The 18,533-nt window shown below is 52.7% G+C and overlaps 2 protein-coding genes across 2 annotated transcripts in view; one reads left to right on the top strand and one right to left on the bottom strand.

The window, feature by feature from the left end:
• The window catches only part of LOC116938440 (cholesterol side-chain cleavage enzyme, mitochondrial-like), a 39,535-nt gene extending 21,610 nt beyond the window's left edge, over nucleotides 1-17,925 (top strand). The window contains exons 7-14 of the mRNA XM_076063423.1: nucleotides 3,576-3,802; nucleotides 4,841-4,943; nucleotides 5,654-5,826; nucleotides 7,887-8,050; nucleotides 12,866-12,944; nucleotides 13,251-13,362; nucleotides 16,153-16,373; nucleotides 17,265-17,925. Coding sequence (XP_075919538.1) covers nucleotides 3,576-3,802; nucleotides 4,841-4,943; nucleotides 5,654-5,826; nucleotides 7,887-8,050; nucleotides 12,866-12,944; nucleotides 13,251-13,362; nucleotides 16,153-16,373; nucleotides 17,265-17,390 — 1,205 coding nt within the window. The 3' untranslated portion in view covers nucleotides 17,391-17,925. The remainder of the gene's footprint in view (nucleotides 1-3,575; nucleotides 3,803-4,840; nucleotides 4,944-5,653; nucleotides 5,827-7,886; nucleotides 8,051-12,865; nucleotides 12,945-13,250; nucleotides 13,363-16,152; nucleotides 16,374-17,264) is intronic.
• LOC142922607 (nondiscriminating glutamyl-tRNA synthetase EARS2, mitochondrial-like) overlaps nucleotides 17,872-18,533 on the bottom strand; it is a 45,139-nt gene continuing 44,477 nt past the window's right edge. The window contains exon 8 of the mRNA XM_076063426.1: nucleotides 17,872-18,533. This exon is cut by the window's right edge and continues 680 nt beyond it. The gene's annotated coding sequence lies outside the window, so the exon portion shown is untranslated.

Genomic DNA, 18,533 nt, shown 5'->3' with positions numbered 1-18,533 from the left:
GTTAAACTGGAGCCAGTCATAAGCACACTGCTCAGGTATGGGAAACTCTCCACTCTCTCCACAACTGCCCCATCACCGATTGGGAGTTGTGGGGGTGGAGTGTCCGATGGTACAAAATACCCAGGCAGGTGCTTAGTTTTGGCGGGGCTGATGGTAAGGCCCCACCTCTTAGTGGCACGCTCCAGTCTCAGCAGCAGCGTCTCCAACCCCTCCTCTGAATGAGCAGCTATTACCAAATCATCAGCATACATAACGTGGTTGAGCAATAGGGACCCATCCCTTGACCACACTCGGGCATCGATCAGCCTCCCATTATATCTGTACCATATGGAGATTCCCCCGGTACAGCTATTGAAGGCTTCACGAACTACGTGGTCAAAATAGATGTTAAATAATGTGGGAGCCAGAGGACATCCCTGTCGCACCCCAAGGTGTACAGGGAATGGCTCTGACTCCCGGCCACGTAGTTTTACCCGGGCCCGCTCACCATCATGAAGATCCTTAATGATCGTGAGCAGAGGGTCAGGGACTCCAAAAGCACGAAGAACAACCTAGAGCCCAGGCCTACTGATGGTATCATAGGCCTTGACCAGGTCAATAAAGCAGAGATGTAGGTCTTGTTGAAATTCCCTACACCTCTGCTGTAACAGACGGACAGAAAATATGGCATCTGTGCAGGACCGCCCTTTCCTGAAACCGCATTGGGGCTCCGCAAGCCTCTCCTCAGCGTGCCTGGCAAGGCGATGCTGAATAATCCTTGCCAGGACCTTTTCCGGCACACTGAGGAGTGAGATGCCCCCACCAGGGCATCCCTCCAATCCTGCGGAACCCGTCCAGTGGTCCAGACCGTTGTTATGATGTCATATAGGGCAGTCTGTGCACAAACGCCACCCTCCCTCAGCATTTCGCTTGGGAGATCATCTCTGCCCGCTGCCTTTCCTGGTCTCAGACTCCGGATTGCCTTCAGTACTTCCTCAACAGATGGCCCCTCAGCCAGCCACTCACAGGGGGTGACTTCATCCAATATTTGAGGCACCGCAGCCTCAGCTGGGTCATCCTCACTTTGTGCCACGATGTTTTCCTGGCTGAGGGATTTTCCCTCCCCCAGGACCTCACAGAAATGCTCAGCAAATCTGCAAACCTGTTCCTGGGGGTCGGAGATTGGATCACCGTTTTTTCCCCTAATGATGGTAATAGGTGTGGCGCTGCAGGTTACTTTTTTGATGGAGTTATGTGATCACGGGCCACTGAGGCAGACTCCATCTCCTCAGCAACCCGCGACCACCACCCATCCTTGCAGCGCCTCACGGCTCTCCGAACCTCCGAGCGAAGGCTGCGGTAAGCCTCCTCATTCTCTGACGTGGGATTCTGTAACCGATGACAGTGGGCCTGTCGCTTTTTCTCAACCATCCTGAACACCTTCTCTGTCAGCCAGGGTCTCTGGGGAGGTCTGGACCACGTACCCAAAGCAGCCATTGCAGCTGCATGAGTCACAGTCCTAAACCTCGCCCATTTACCCTCGACATCAGGAGGAGTCGGGGACGATGCCAATCCCAGCCGCAAGCGATGATGAAATTCTCGCTTGCAACTTTCATCAGATAACTGAGACCAGGCCACTTTAGGTTGGAATGGGGTCCTGGGTGTACACCCACCACCGGAGTGGAAGAATGGCAGGCGCATCTTACAGATGACTATTCGATGGTCAGAGGGCAGATCAGCTCCACGGTAGGTCCTGGTGTCAAGGACATGGGCTCGCATCCGCTGGTCCGTCACTATGTAGCCCAGCAGATGTTCTTGCTTGGACCCGGCATGTAACCATGATGTTGTGTGGATGCGCCGATGCCGGAACAGCGTGTTGGTAATTACAAGCCCATGGGCTGCACAAAAATCTAGCAGCCTCCTACCGTTGTTATTGAGCTGATCTGGCCCATGCCCTCCAATCACTCCAGACCAGGTGCCAGTATCATGACCAAATCGGGCATTGAAGTCACCCAACATGATGACTCTATCCCGAGGGGTCACTTTAGCCAGCACCTGTGACAGGAGGTCTTAGAAGGCATCTGACTCATCGGCTTTGCCTGCATCCCTCCGCAGATGTTCATCTTTGGTGGGGGCATAAGTAACCACGACCACCATTCCTCGCCTCCGGTTGATGGGAAGGCGAGCCCAAAGTTGCCTAGGGCTTACAGCTTCCCACACCTCACCGCCACGCTCCCACGCCCCCTTCATTCTTTTGTTCAAAAGAATAGCCACACCCTGTTGTTTGGCAGTCTGCTGCCCCGAGTAGAGGACTGTCCACCCCTCATGGTGGCAGGAGCCAGAGCCGGTCCACCGGACCTCCTGAATGCCACATAGATCCAGGCGGTACCGGTCCATCTCCCGACAGAGGAGTGGCAGCCTCTCCTCCGCTGTGAGCGTTCGAACATTCCATGTGGCCACCCGTAGTGGCTTTTTGTTGTTTCTGGAGGAGCCCCGAGGGTAGATATTCAATCTCCTGGCTCCGCCAATTGGGGTTTGGCCAGGAGACGTCATAGACGCCTGGCCCCCCGGGGCCTCCGGCACAAGCTTATTAGTTACATATTTCAGTTTAACTCGTGGTTTAGTGGTAATTAATTGAAGGTGGAGGGGTTACCAGCACCTCGCACCCGTCCAGAGCCCCCTTTTAGCCCCTGTGGTGGACACATATGCCATGAGGGGAGGAGCCAATCAAAAATTGGACCTCGCCTCACAGCACTGTCCACGACAGAGTTGCCCGTCCGGCGCCGCGAGGAGGTAGGGGGTTGTTTTGCCGGACACCCACCAACTCACCCACCCAGCCACTCACCCACCCAGCCACTCACCCAGCCACTCACCCACTCACCCACCCACTCACTCACCTACACACCCACCCACTCACTCACCCAGCCACTCACCCACCCAGCCACTCACTCACCCAGCCACTCACCCAGCCACTCACCTACACACCTACACACCCATCCCACTCACCCACCCAGCCACTCACCCACTCACCCACCCACTCGCTCACCTACACACCCACCCACTCACTCACCCAGCCACTCACCCACCCAGCCACTCACCCACCCAGCCACTCACTCACCCAGCCACTCACCCACCCACTCACCCACTCACCTACACACCTATCCCACTCACCCACCCAGCCACTCACTCACTCACCCACCCACTCACTCACTTACACACCCACCCACTCACTCACCCAGCCACTCACCCACCCAGCCACTCACCCAGCCACTCAACCACCCACCCACTCACTCACCTACACACCCACCCACTCACTCACCCATCCCACTCACCCACTCACCTACACACCCACCCACTCACTCACCCAGCCACTCACCCACCCAGCCACTCACCCACCCACTCACTCACCTACACACCCACCCATTCACTCACTCACCCAGCCACTCACCCACTCACCCACCCACTCACCTATACACCCACCCACTCACCCACCCACCCACTCACCCACCCACTCACCCATCCCACTCCCCCACCCACCCACCCACTGACCCACACCACCCCCCCACCAACCCCCCCCCCCCCACCAATCTCCACAGCGGTGTGCAGTGCCCTGTTTGGCGAGCGTCTGGGCCTGCTGCACCCCGTGGTGCCCCCTGAATCCGAGCGCGTCATCGACGCCATCTCTGTCATGTTCCACTCCACGGTGCCCATGTTGGTGGTCCCGGCCGGCCTGCACCGGGCCCTCCACACTCCAACGTGGAGACGTCACACACACGCCTGGGACCTCATCTTCACCTACGGTGGGCGGGGTGGGTGGGTGGCGGTGTGGTGGGTGGGGTGGGTGGGTGGGTGGGGTTCACGGTGACCGTGTGGGTGGGTGGGTGGGGTTCAGGGTGGGTGGGGTTCACGGTGACCGTGTGGGTGGTCCCGGCCGGCCTGCACCGGGCCCTCCACACTCCAACGTGGAGACGTCACACACACGCCTGGGACCTCATCTTCACCTACGGTGGGCGGTGGGGTGGGTGGGTGGGTGTGGTGGGTGGGTGGGTGGGGTGGGTGGGTGGGTGGGGTGGGTGGGTGGGGTTCAGGGTGGGTGGGGTTCACGGTGACCGTGTGGGTGGTCCCGGCCGGCCTGCACCGGGCCCTCCACACTCCAACGTGGAGACGTCACACACACGCCTGGGACCTCATCTTCACCTACGGTGGGCGGGGTGGGTGGGTGGGTGGGTGGGTGGGGTTCACGGTGACCGTGTGGGTGGGTGGGTGGGGTTCAGGGTGGGTGGGGTTCACGGTGACCGTGTGGGTGGTGCCGGCCGGCCTGCACCGGGCCCTCCACACTCCAACGTGGAGACGTCACACACACGCCTGGGACCTCATCTTCACCTACGGTGGGCGGGGTGGGTGGGTGGGTGGGTGGGTGGGGTTCACGGTGACCGTGTGGGTGGGTGGGTGGGGTTCAGGGTGGGTGGGGTTCACGGTGACCGTGTGGGTGGTGCCGGCCGGCCTGCACCGGGCCCTCCACACTCCAACGTGGAGACGTCACACACACGCCTGGGACCTCATCTTCACCTACGGTGGGCGGGGTGGGTGGGTGGGCGGGGTGGGTGGGTGGGTGGGGTGGGTGGGTGGGTGGGGTGGGTGGGTGGGTGGGTGGGGTTCACGGTGACCGTGTGGGTGGTGCCGGCCGGCCTGCACCGGGCCCTCCACACTCCAACGTGGAGACGTCACACACACGCCTGGGACCTCATCTTCACCTACGGTGGGCGGGGTGGGTGGGGTGGGTGGGTGGGGTGGGTGGGGTGGGTGGGTGGGTGGGGTTCACGGTGACCGTGTGGGTGGGTGGGGTTCAGGGTGGGTGGGGTTCACGGTGACCGTGTGGGTGGTGCCGGCCGGCCTGCACCGGGCCCTCCACACTCCAACGTGGAGACGTCACACACACGCCTGGGACCTCATCTTCACCTACGGTGGGCGGGGTGGGTGGGTGGGTGGGGTGGGGTGGGTGGGTGGGTGGGGTGGGTGGGGTTCACGGTGACCGTGTGGGTGGGTGGGGTGGGGTTCACGGTGGCCGTGTGGGTGGGTGGGGTTCACGGTGTGGGTGGGTGGGTGGGGTTCACGGTGTGGGTGGGTGGGGTTCACGGTGGCCGTGTGGGTGGGTGGGGGTCACGGTGACCGTGTGGGTGGGTGGAGTTCACCACCCCCACCACCACCACCACCCTCACCACCACCCTCACCACCACCACCCACACCACCACCACCCTCACCACCACCACCCTCACCACCACCACCACCCTCACCACCACCACCACCCACACCACCACCACCCTCACCACCACCACCACCACCCTCACCACCACCCTCACCACCACCCTCACCACCACCACCACCACCCTCACCACCCTCACCACCACCCTCACCACCACCACCCTCACCACCACCACCACCCTCACCACCACCCTCACCACCACCACCACCCTCACCACCACCACCACCCTCACCACCACCACCCTCACCACCACCACCACCCTCACCACCACCACCACCCTCACCACCACCCTCACCACCACCACCATCATCACCACCACCCTCACCACCACCACCACCCTCACCCTCACCACCACCACCACCACCCTCACCACCACCACCACCACCCTCACCACCACCACCACCACCCCAGCCAACAGATGGATCCAGAAGTCCGTCCTCTCGTTCCGTGCGGGGGCGAGCGGCGATGGCGGAGCCCGGGCGGGTCACGTGAGCATCATGGCGGGCCTGCTGCAGAGGGACAGCCTCTCACTGGGAGACCTCGCGGCAAGCGTGACCGAGCTCATGGCAGGGGGGGTGGACACGGTGGGTGGGTGGGGGGGTGGTGGGGGGGTGGTGGGTGGGTGGTGGGTGGGTGAGTGGGGGGGTGAGTGGGTGGGGGGGTGAGTGAGTGGGTGAGTGAGTGGGTAGGTGAGTGGGTGAGTGGGTGGGTGAGTGGGTGAGTGAGTGAGTGGGTGGGTGGATGGATGGGTGAGTGAGTGGCTGAGTGGGTGGGTGGGTGAGTGGGTGAGTGAGTGAGTGGGTGGGTGAGTGGGTTAGTGAGTGAGTGGGTGGGTGAGTGAGTGGGTGAGTGGGTGAGTGGGTGGGTGGGTGAGTGAGTGAGTGGTGAGTGGGTGGGTGAGTGAGTGGGTGGGTGGGTGGGTGAGTGAGTGTGTGGGTGGGTGGGTGGGTGAGTGAGTGGGTGATTGGTGAGTGGGTGAGTGATTGGGTGAGTGGGTGAGTGAGTGAGTGGGTGAGTGAGTGAGTGGGTGAGTGAGTGGGTGAGTGAGTGAGTGGGTGGGTGGATGGATGGGTGAGTGAGTGGGTGGGTGGATGGATGGGTGAGTGAGTGGCTGAGTGGGTGGGTGGGTGAGTGGGTGAGTGAGTGAGTGGGTGGGTGAGTGGGTTAGTGAGTGAGTGGGTGGGTGAGTGAGTGGGTGAGTGGGTGGGTGGGTGAGTGAGTGAGTGGTGAGTGGGTGGGTGAGTGAGTGGGTGGGTGGGTGGGTGAGTGAGTGTGTGGGTGGGTGGGTGGGTGAGTGAGTGGGTGATTGGTGAGTGGGTGAGTGATTGGGTGAGTGGGTGAGTGAGTGAGTGAGTGGGTGAGTGAGTGGGTGAGTGAGTGGGTGAGTGAGTGAGTGGGTGGGTGAGTGAGTGGGTGAGTGGGTGAGTGGGTGGGTGGGTGGGTGAGTGAGTGAGTGGGTGAGTGAGTGGGTGGGTGGGTGGGTGAGTGAGTGAGTGGGTGGGTGGGTGGGTGAGTGAGTGAGTGAGTGGGTGAGTGAGTGGGTGGGTGGGTGGGTGAGTGAGTGAGTGGGTGGGTGAGTGGGTGGGTGAGTGAGTGGGTGAGTGAGTGAGTGGGTGAGTGTGTGAGTGGGTGGGTGGGTGAGTGATTGAGTGGGTGGGTGAGTGGGTGAGTGAGTGGGTGAGTGAGTGGGTGGGTGAGTGAGTGGGTGAGTGGGTGGGTGAGTGAGTGGGTGAGTGATTGAGTGGGTGAGTGGGTGAGTGATTGATTGAGTGGGGGGGGTGAGTGGGTGGGTGAGTGGGTGGTTGATGTTGTTGATGTTGTTGATATTGTTGTTGTTGATGTTGTTGTTGATGTTGTTGTTGATTTTGTTGTTGTTGTTTTTGATGTTGTTGATGTTGTTGATGTTGTTGTTGATGTTGGTGTTGATGTTGCTAATGTTGATGTTGATTTTGTTGATGTTGTTGATGTTGTTGTTGATGTTGTTGATGTTGTTGATGTTGTTGATGATGTTGTTGATTTTGTTGTTGATGTTGTTGATGTTGTTGTTGATGTTGTTGTGTTGATGTTGTTGATGTTGTTGTTGATGTTTTTGTTGATGTTGTTGTTGTTGATGTTGTTGTTGATGTTGTTGTTGATGTTGATGTTGTTGTTGATTTTGTTGATGTTGATGATGATGTTGTTGTTAATGTTGATGATGTTGTTGATGTTGTTGTTGATGTTGTTGTTGATGTTGTTGATGATGTTGTTGATTTTGTTGTTGATGTTGTTGATGTTGTTGTTGATGTTGTTGTGTTGATGTTGTTGATGTTGTTGTTGATGTTGTTGTTGATGTTTTTGTTGATGTTGTTGATGTTGTTGATGTTGTTGTTGTTGATGTTGTTGATTTTGTTGATGATGATGTTGTTGTTAATGTTGATGATGTTGTTGATGTTGTTGTTGATGTTGTTGATGTTGTTGATGTTGATGTTGTTGATGTTGTTGTTGATGTTGTTGTTGATGATGTTGTTGATGTTGTTGTTGATGTTGTTGATGTTGTTGTTGATGTTGTTGTTGATGTTGTTGTTGATGTTGTTGTTGATGTTGTTGTTGATGTTGATGATGTTGTTGATGTTGTTGTTGTTGTTGATGTTGTTGTTGTTGTCAGACCTCCATCACACTGCTCTGGGCTCTCATGGAGCTGTCCCGTAACCCCTCGCTCCAGGAGGAGCTGAGGTCAGAGGTCACGAAGGCCATGACCCCTGGAGCTGACCCCTTAGAGGTCATCCGCCTGACCCCACTCATACGACTCACCCTCACCGAGACGCTGCGGTGAGCACTCACTCACTCACTGTTACACTCACTCACTGTAACACTCACTCACTGTTACACTCACTCACTGTAACACTCACTGTTACACCCACTCACTGTTACACCCACTCACTGTTACACCCACTCACTGTTACACCCACTCACTGTTACACCCACTCACTGTTACACCGACTCACTGTTACACTCACTCACTGTTACACCGACTCACTCACTGTTACACCCACTCACTGTTACACCCACTCACTGTTACACTCACTCACTGTTACACCCACTCACTGTTACACCCACTCACTGTTACACCCACTCACTGTTACACTCACTCACTGTTACACTCACTCACTGTTACACCCACTCACTGTTACACTCACTCACTGTTACACTCACTCACTGTTACACTCACTGTTACACCCACTCACTGTTACACTCACTCACTGTTACACCCACTCACTGTTACACCCACTCACTGTTACACCGACTCACTGTTACACTCACTCACTGTTACACCGACTCACTCACTGTTACACCCACTCACTGTTACACTCACTCACTGTTACACCCACTCACTGTTACACTCACTCACTGTTACACCCACTCACTGTTACACCCACTCACTGTTACACCCACTCACTGTTACACCCACTCACTGTTACACCCACTCACTGTTACACTCACTCACTCACTGTTACACTCACCCACTCACTGTTACACTCACTGTTACACTCACTCACTGTTACACTCACTCACTGTTACACCCACTCACTGTTACACCCACTCACTGTTACACTCACTCACTGTTACACCCACTCACTGTTACACTCACTCACTGTTACACCCACTCACTGTTACACCCACTCACTGTTACACTCACTCACTGTTACACTCACTCACTGTTACACTCACTCACTGTTACACCCAATGACTGTTACACTCACTCACTGTTACACCCACTCACTGTTACACCGACTCACTGTTACACTCACTGTTACACTCACTCACTGTTACACTCACTCACTGTTACACTCACTCACTCACTGTTACACTCACTCACTGTTACACCCACTCACTGCTACACCCACTCACTCACTGTTACACCCACTCACTGTTACACTCACTCACTCACTGTTACACCCACTCACTGTTACACTCACTCACTGTTACACTCACTCACTGTTACACCCACTCACTGTTACACCCACTCACTGTTACACTCACTCACTGTTACACCCACTCACTGTTACACTCACTCACTGTTACACCCACTCACTGTTACACCCACTCACTGTTACACCCACTCACTGTTACACCCACTCACTGTTACACTCACTCACTGTTACACCGACTCACTCACTGTTACACCCACTCACTGTTACACCCACTCACTGTTACACTCACTCACTGTTACACCCACTCACTGTTACACTCACTCACTGTTACACCCACTCACTGTTACACCCACTCACTGTTACACCCACTCACTGTTACCCCCACTCACTGTTACACCCACTCACTGTTACACCCACTCACTGTTACACCCACTCACTGTTACACTCACTCACTCACTGTTACACTCACCCACTCACTGTTACACTCACTGTTACACTCACTCACTGTTACACTCACTCACTGTTACACCCACTCACTGTTACACCCACTCACTGTTACACTCACTCACTGTTACACCCACTCACTGTTACACTCACTGTTACACTCACTCACTGTTACACCCACTCACTGTTACACCCACTCACTGTTACACTCACTCACTGTTACACTCACTCACTGTTACACTCACTCACTGTTACACCCAATGACTGTTACACTCACTCACTGTTACACCCACTCACTGTTACACCGACTCACTGTTACACTCACTGTTACACTCACTCACTGTTACACTCACTCACTGTTACACTCACTCACTCACTCACTGTTACACTCACTCACTGTTACACCCACTCACTGCTACACCCACTCACTCACTGTTACACCCACTCACTGTTACACTCACTCACTCACTGTTACACTCACTCACTGTTACACCCACTCACTGTTACACCCACTCACTGTTACACTCACTCACTGTTACACCCACTCACTGTTACACTCACTCACTGTTACACCCACTCACTGTTACACCCACTCACTGTTACACCCACTCACTGTTACACCCACTCACTGTTACACTCACTCACTGTTACACCCACTCACTGTTACACTCACTGTTACACTCACTCACTGTTACACCCACTCACTGTTACATCCACCCACTCACTGTTACACCCACTCACTGTTACACCCACTCACTGTTACACCCACTCACTGTTACACTCACTGTTACACCCACTCACTGTTACACTCCGTGTTACACTCACTGTTACACCCACTCACTGTTACACCCACTCACTGTTACACTCACTCACTGTTACACCCACTCACTGTTACACTCACTCACTGTTACACCCACTCACTGTTACACCCACTCACTGTTACACTCACTGTTACACTCACTCACTGTTACACCCACTCACTGTTACACTCACTGTTACACTCACTCACTGTTACACCCACTCACTGTTACACCCACTCACTGTTACACCCACTCACTGTTACACCCGCTCACTGTTACACTCACTCACTCACCACTCACTCACTCACTGTTACACTCACTCACTGTTACACTCACTCACTGTTACACTCACTCACTGTTACACCCACTCACTGTTACACTCACTCACTGTTACACCCACTCACTGTTACACCCACTCACTGTTACACCCACTCACTGTTACACCCACTCACTGTTACACTCACTCACTGTTACACCCACTCACTGTTACACTCACTGTTACACTCACTCACTGTTACACCCACTCACTGTTACATCCACCCACTCACTGTTACACCCACTCACTGTTACACCCACTCACTGTTACACCCACTCACTGTTACACTCACTGTTACACCCACTCACTGTTACACTCCGTGTTACACTCACTGTTACACCCACTCACTGTTACACCCACTCACTGTTACACTCACTCACTGTTACACCCACTCACTGTTACACTCACTCACTGTTACACCCACTCACTGTTACACCCACTCACTGTTACACTCACTGTTACACTCACTCACTGTTACACCCACTCACTGTTACACTCACTGTTACACTCACTCACTGTTACACCCACTCACTGTTACACCCACTCACTGTTACACCCACTCACTGTTACACCCGCTCACTGTTACACTCACTCACTCACCACTCACTCACTCACTGTTACACTCACTCACTGTTACACTCACTCACTGTTACACCCACTCACTCACTCACCACTCACTGTTACACCCACTCACTCACTGTTACACTCACTCACTGTTACACTCACTCACTGTTACACCCACTCACTGTTACACCCACTCACTGTTACACTCACTCACTGTTACACTCACTCACTGTTACACCCACTCACTCACTGTTACACTCACTCACTGTTACACTCATTCACTCACTGTTACACTCACTGTTACACTCACTCACTGTTACACCCACTCAATGTTACACTCACTCACTGTTACACCCACTCACTGTTACACTCACTCACTGTTACACTCACTCACTGTTACACTCACTGTTACACTCACTGTTACACTCACTCACTCACTGTTACACCCACTCACTGTTACACTCACCCACTCACTGTTACACTCACCCACTCACTGTTACACTCACTCACTGTTACATCCACTCACTCACCACTCACTCACTGTTACACCCACTCACTGTTACACCCACGCACTGTTACACTCACTCACTGTTACACCCACTCACTGTTACACCCACTCACTGTTACACCCACTCACTGTTACACCCACTCACTGTTACACTCACTCACTGTTACACTCACTGTTACACTCACTCACTGTTACACCCACTCACTGTTACACCTACCCACACACTGTTACACCCACTCACTGTTACACCCACTCACTGTTACACTCACTGTTACACCCACTCACTGTTACACTCACTCACTGTTACACCCACTCACTGTTACACTCACTCACTGTTACACCCACTCACTGTTACACCCACTCACTCACTCACTGTTACACCCACTCACTGTTACACCCACTCACTGTTACACCCACTCACCACTCACCCACTCACTCACTCACCCACTCACTCACTCACCCACTCACTCACTCACCACTCACTCACCCACTCACTCACTCACCACTCACTCACCCACTCACCCACTCGCTCAGCCCACTGAGAGGCTACCTGGGGAAACTTTGCCTCTGTCTGCACTTGCCCCTACAGCCCACTGTGAGGCTACCTGGGGGACCTTTGCCTCTGTCTGCACTTGCCCCTACGGCCCACTGTGAGGCTACCTGGGGGACCTTTGTCTCTGTCTGCACTTGCCCCTACAGCCCACTGTGAGGCTACCTGGGGGAACTTTGTCTCTGTCTGCACTTGCCCCTACAGCCCACTGTGAGGCTACCTGGGGGAACTTTGTCTCTGTCTGCACTTGCCCCTACAGCCCACTGAGAGGCTACCTGGGGGACCTTTGCCTCTGTCTGCACTTGCCCCTACAGCCCACTGAGAGTGCTACCTGGGGGACCTTTGCCTCTGTCTGCACTTGCCCCTACAGCCCACTGTGAGGCTACCTGGGGGAACTTTGTCTCTGTTTGCACTTGCCCCTACAGCCCACTGTGAGGCTACCTGGGGGAACTTTGTCTCTGTCTGCACTTGCCCCTACAGCCCACTGTGAGGCTACCTGGGGGACCTTTGTCTCTGTCTTTGTGCCGCAGGCTCCACCCAGTCGCGTTGTCTGTGCAGAGGTACATCGCTGAGGACGTCATCATTCAGAACTACCTCGTACCACGTGGGGTGAGAGTGGGCGTGGTCGTGAGGGGGGCGTGGTCGTGCGTGCGCGTTGTTGTAAGGGGGCGTGGTCGTGGAGGCGGAGATGGTGGGGGTGACGGTGATGGTAGTGATGTTGTTGTTGATGTTGTTGATGTTATTGATGATGATATTGATGTTGTTGATGATGTTGTTGATGTTGTTGATGTTGTTGTTGATGTTATTGATGTTGTTGTTGATGTTGTTGTTGATGTTGATGTTGTTGATGTTGTTGTTGATGTTATTGATGTTGATGATGATGTTGTTGATGTTGTTGATGATGTTGTTGTGTAGACGCTGGTTCAGGTGGGGATCTTTGCGATGGGTCGCCATCCGGCCATCTTCCCCGACCCGGAACGCTTCTGGCCACAACGCTGGGCCCGGCAGCCGCAGGACAGCGTCACGGGTAGCCCCCTAACTCATTCACTCACTCACTCATTCACTCAGTCATTCATTCACTCACACACTTACTCATTCACTCACTCACTCATTCACTCATTCACTCAGTCATTCACTCAGTCATTCACTCATTCATTCACGCATTCATTCACTCACTCAGTCATTCACTCACACATTCATTCACTCATTCATACACTCACTCATTCACTCACTCAGTCATTCACCCATTCATTCACTCACACACACTCACTCATTCACTAATTCACTCACTCATTCACTCACACTCATTCATTCACTCATTCATACACTCACTCATACACTCACTCATTCATTCACTCACTCTCATACACTCATTCATACACTCATTCATACACTCATTCATTCACTCATTCATTCACTCATCCATTTACTCATTCATTCACTCACCCTCATTCACTCATTCAAACACTCACTCATTCATTCACTCACACTCATTAATTTACTCATTCATTCACTCATTCACTCACTCAGTCACTCATTCACTCACTCACACACTCACTCAGTCATTCACTAATTCATTCACTCGTACACTCACTCATTCACTCGTACACTCACTCATTCACTCTCACTCATACACTCACTCATTCACTCACCCATTCAATCATTCACTCTCATTCATTCACTCATTCATTCACCCATTAATTCACTCATTCACTCACACGCATTCATTCACTCACTCATTCACTCACTCATTCACTCACTCATTCATACACTCACTCATACACTCATTCATTCACTCACTCATTTATTCACTCACTCACTCATTCACTCTCATTTACTCACTCATTCACTCAGTCATTCACTCAGTCATACTCATTAATTCACTCATTAATTCACTCATTCATTCAGTCATTCACTCACTCATTCACTCACACACTCGCTAATTCATTCACTCATACACTCACTCATTCATTCACTTATTCATTCACTCACTCATTCACTCACTCATACACTCACACTCATTCATTCACTCACTCATACTCACTCATTCATTCACTCATTCATTCATACACTCATTCACTCACTCATTCGCTCACTCATTCATACTCATTAATTCACTCATTCATTAACTCTCAGTCACACTCATTCATTCACTCATTCATTCACTCATGCACTCAGTCATTCACTCATTCATTCACTCATTCATTCACTCACTCACACATTCATTCACTAACTCATACACTCACTCGTTCATTCACTCATTCATTCAATCATTCATTCACTCACTCATTCATACACTCATTCACTCACTCATTCACTCATTCATTCACTCACGCATTCATTCACTCATTCACTCACTCATACACTCAGTCATTCACTCACTTATTCACTCATTCATGCGTTCACTAATTCGTTCATTAATTCGTTCACCCATTCACTCACACACTCATTCAATCATTCATTCACTCATTCAATCATTCATACACTCACTCATTCATTCACTTATTCACTCACTCATTCATTCACTCAGGCATTCATTCACTCACTCAGTAATTCACTAACTCATTCATTCATTCACTCACACACTCATTCATTCGCTCATACACTCACTCACACACTCACTCAGTCATTCACTCATTCATACTCATTCACTCATTCATACTCACTCATTCATTCACCCATTCATTCACTCACTCATTCACTCACTCATTCACTCACTCACTCATTCACTCACTCATTCACTCACTCATTCACTCACTCATTCACTCACGCATTCATTCACTCACTCAGTCACTCACTCATTCATTCACTCATTCACTCATACAATCACTCACACATTCATTCACTCATTCGCTCATACACTCACTCACCCACCCACTCACTCACTCACCCACCCACTCACTCACTCACCCACTCACTCACACACCCACCCACTCACTCACCCACCCACCCACTCACCCACTCACCCACTCACTCACTCACCCACTCACTCACCCACCCACCCACTCACTCACCCACTCACTCACTCACCCACTCACTCACCCACTCACCCACCCACTCACCCACTCACCCACCCACTCACTCACTCACCCACTCACTCACCCATTCACTCACTCACCCACTCACCCACCCACTCACTCACCCACTCACTCACCCACTCACCCACCCACTCACCCACTCACCCACCCACTCACTCACTCACCCACTCACTCACCCATTCACTCACTCACCCACTCACCCACTCACTCACCCACTCACCCACTCACTCACCCACTCACTCACTCACTCACCCACTCACCCACTCACCCACTCACTCACCCACTCACCCACTCACCCACTCACTCACTCACCCACTCACTCACCCATTCACTCACTCACCCACTCACCCACTCACTCACCCACTCACCCACCCACTCACTCACTCACCCACTCACTCACTCACCCACTCACTCACCCATTCACTCACTCACCCACTCACCCACTCACCCACTCACTCACCCACTCACCCACCCACTCACTCACTCACCCACTCACTCACTCACCCACTCACTCACCCATTCACTCACTCACCCACTCACTCACCCACTCACCCACTCACTCACCCACTCACCCACCCACTCACCCACTCACTCACCCACTCACTCACTCACCCACTCACCCACTCACTCACCCACTCACTCACTCACTCACCCACTCACCCACCCTCTCACCCACTCACCCACTCACTCACTCACCCACTCACTCACCCACTCACCCACTCACTCACCCACTCACCCACTCACTCACCCACTCACTCACCCTCTCACCCTGTCAACAGGAGGAGAGAGGGAGGCTTGTGGGATGACTGCTGGAGGTGGAGGAGCTGGAGGGGGAGGAGCTGCAGGGGGAGGAGCTGGAGGAGGGGGAGGAGCTGGAGGAGGGGGAGGAGCTAGAGGGGGAAGTCGTCATCACTTCCAGGCTCTGAGTTTTGGCTTTGGGCCGCGACAATGTCTGGGCAGGAGGCTGGCCATGATGGAGATGCATCTCCTCCTGGCACACGTTAGTGGTGGTGATGGTGGTGGTGATGATGGTGGTGGTGATGTTGGTGGTGGTGGTGGTGAAGGTGGTGGTGATGATGGTGGTGGTGATGTTGGTGGTGGTGAAGGTGGTGAGGGTGGTGGTGGAGGTGGTGGTGGTGGTGATGGTGGTGGGGGTGGTGATGGTGGTGGTGGTGATGGTGGTGGTGATGGTGGTGGGGGTGATGGTGGTGGTGATGGTGGTGGTGATGTTGTTGGTGTTGGTGGTGACGGTGGTGGTGGTGATGGTGGTGGTGATGGTGGTGGTGGTGGTGATGGTGGTGGTGGTGATGGTGGTGGTGATGGTGGTGATGGTGGTGGTGATGCTGCTACTGATGATGTTGTTGATGCTACTGTTGTTGATGATGATGATGTTGTTAAAGATGATGATGCTACTGATGATGATGGAGATGATGATGTTGATGTTAATGATGTTGATGATTTTGATATTGTTGGTGATGATGTTGTTGATGTTGATGGGGTTGATGTTGATGGGGTTGATGTTGATGATGTTGATGTTTATGTTGTTGATATTGTTGATGCTGTTGATGTTTATGTTGATAATGTTGATGAGGTTGATGATGATGAGGTTGATGTTGTTGATGTTGTTGTTGATGGTAGTGTTGATGTTGTTTTTGTTGATGTTGTTGTTGATGTTGTTTTTGTTGATGTTGTTGATGTTGTTTTTGTTGATGTTGTTGTTGATGTTGTTGATGATGTTGTTGATGATGTTGTTGATGTTGTTGTTGTTGATGATGTTGTTGTTGATGTTGTTGATGTTGTTGATGCTGATGTTGTTGATGCTGATGTTGTTGATGTTGATGTTTGTTGTTGATGTTGTTGATGTTGTTGATGTTGATGTTGTTGTCCCCAGGTGCTGCGTGACTTCCGGGTCACGCCCTTTGACCTCCAACCCATTGGGACGAAGTTTGACCTCATCCTGACCCCTGACCGCCCCATCCGCCTGAACTTTAACCCCGTGAACCCACGGCCATCGTGAACCACTCGCAAACTCACAAACTCACTCACAAACTCACCCATACACTCACAAACTCACTCACCCACTCACCCATACTCACTCACTCACAAACTCACAAACTCACCCATACACTCACTCACAAACTCACCCATACACTCACTCACAAACTCACTCACCCACTCACTCACAAACTCACTCACTCACAAACTCACTCACCCATACACTCACAAACTCACTCACCCACTCACTCACAAACTCACTAACTCACCCATACAATTATTCACAAACTCACCCATTCACTCACAAACTCCCCCACTCACCCACTCACTCACAAACTCCCCCACTCACCCACTCACTCACAAACTCCCCCACTCACCCACTCACTCACCCATACACTCACCCACTCACTCACCAATACACTCACTCACCCACTCACCCACTCACTCACCCCGTGCCCATTCACTTTCACTGTGAATCTCAATGGAGGCTCTCAGGAGATCAATCAGCTGTACTCACTGTGGTCATGTTGCAGTAATAAAAGTGTTACACAGTGTCACTGTGTGTGTCACTGTGTGTGTCACTGTGTGTGTCACTGTGTGTGTGTCACTGTGTGTGTGTCACTGTGTGTGTCACTGTGTGTGTCACTGTGTGTGTGTCACTGTGTGTGTCACTGTGTGTGTGTGTGTCACTGTGTGTGTGTCACTGTGTCACTGTGTGCGTGTCACTGTGTGTGTGTTACAGTGTCACTGTGTGTGTCACTGTGTGTGTGTCACTGTGTGTGTGTCACTGTGTGTGTGTCACTGTGTGTGTGTGTCACTGTGTGTGTGTGTCACTGTGTGTGTCACTGTGTGTGTGTCACTGCGTGTGTCACTGCGTGTGTCACTGTGTGTCACTGTGTGTGTGTGTCACTGTGTGTGTGTGTCACTGTGTGTGTGTCACTGTGTCTGTGTCACTGTGTGTGTGTCACTGTGTGTGTGTCACTGTGTGCGTGTGTTTGTGACTGTGTGTGTGTGTGTCTCTGTATGTGTGTCTGTGTGTGTGTGTCTGTGTCTCTGTGTCTGTGTGTGTGTGTATCTGTGTGTGTGTATCTGTGTGTGTGTATCTGTGTGTGTGTGTGTATCTGTGTGTGTGTGTCTGTGTCTCTGTGTGTGTGTGTCTGTGTCT

Source organism: Petromyzon marinus, unplaced genomic scaffold, assembly GCF_048934315.1.
Source record: "Petromyzon marinus isolate PM22_M1 ecotype Great Lakes invasive population unplaced genomic scaffold, UKy_Petmar_22M1.pri1.0 PM_Scaffold_118, whole genome shotgun sequence".
NCBI classification, from domain to species: Eukaryota; Metazoa; Chordata; class Hyperoartia; order Petromyzontiformes; family Petromyzontidae; genus Petromyzon; species Petromyzon marinus.
Note: the sequence above shows the minus strand (reverse complement) of the source record. Positions and strands in the feature narration are given on the sequence as shown.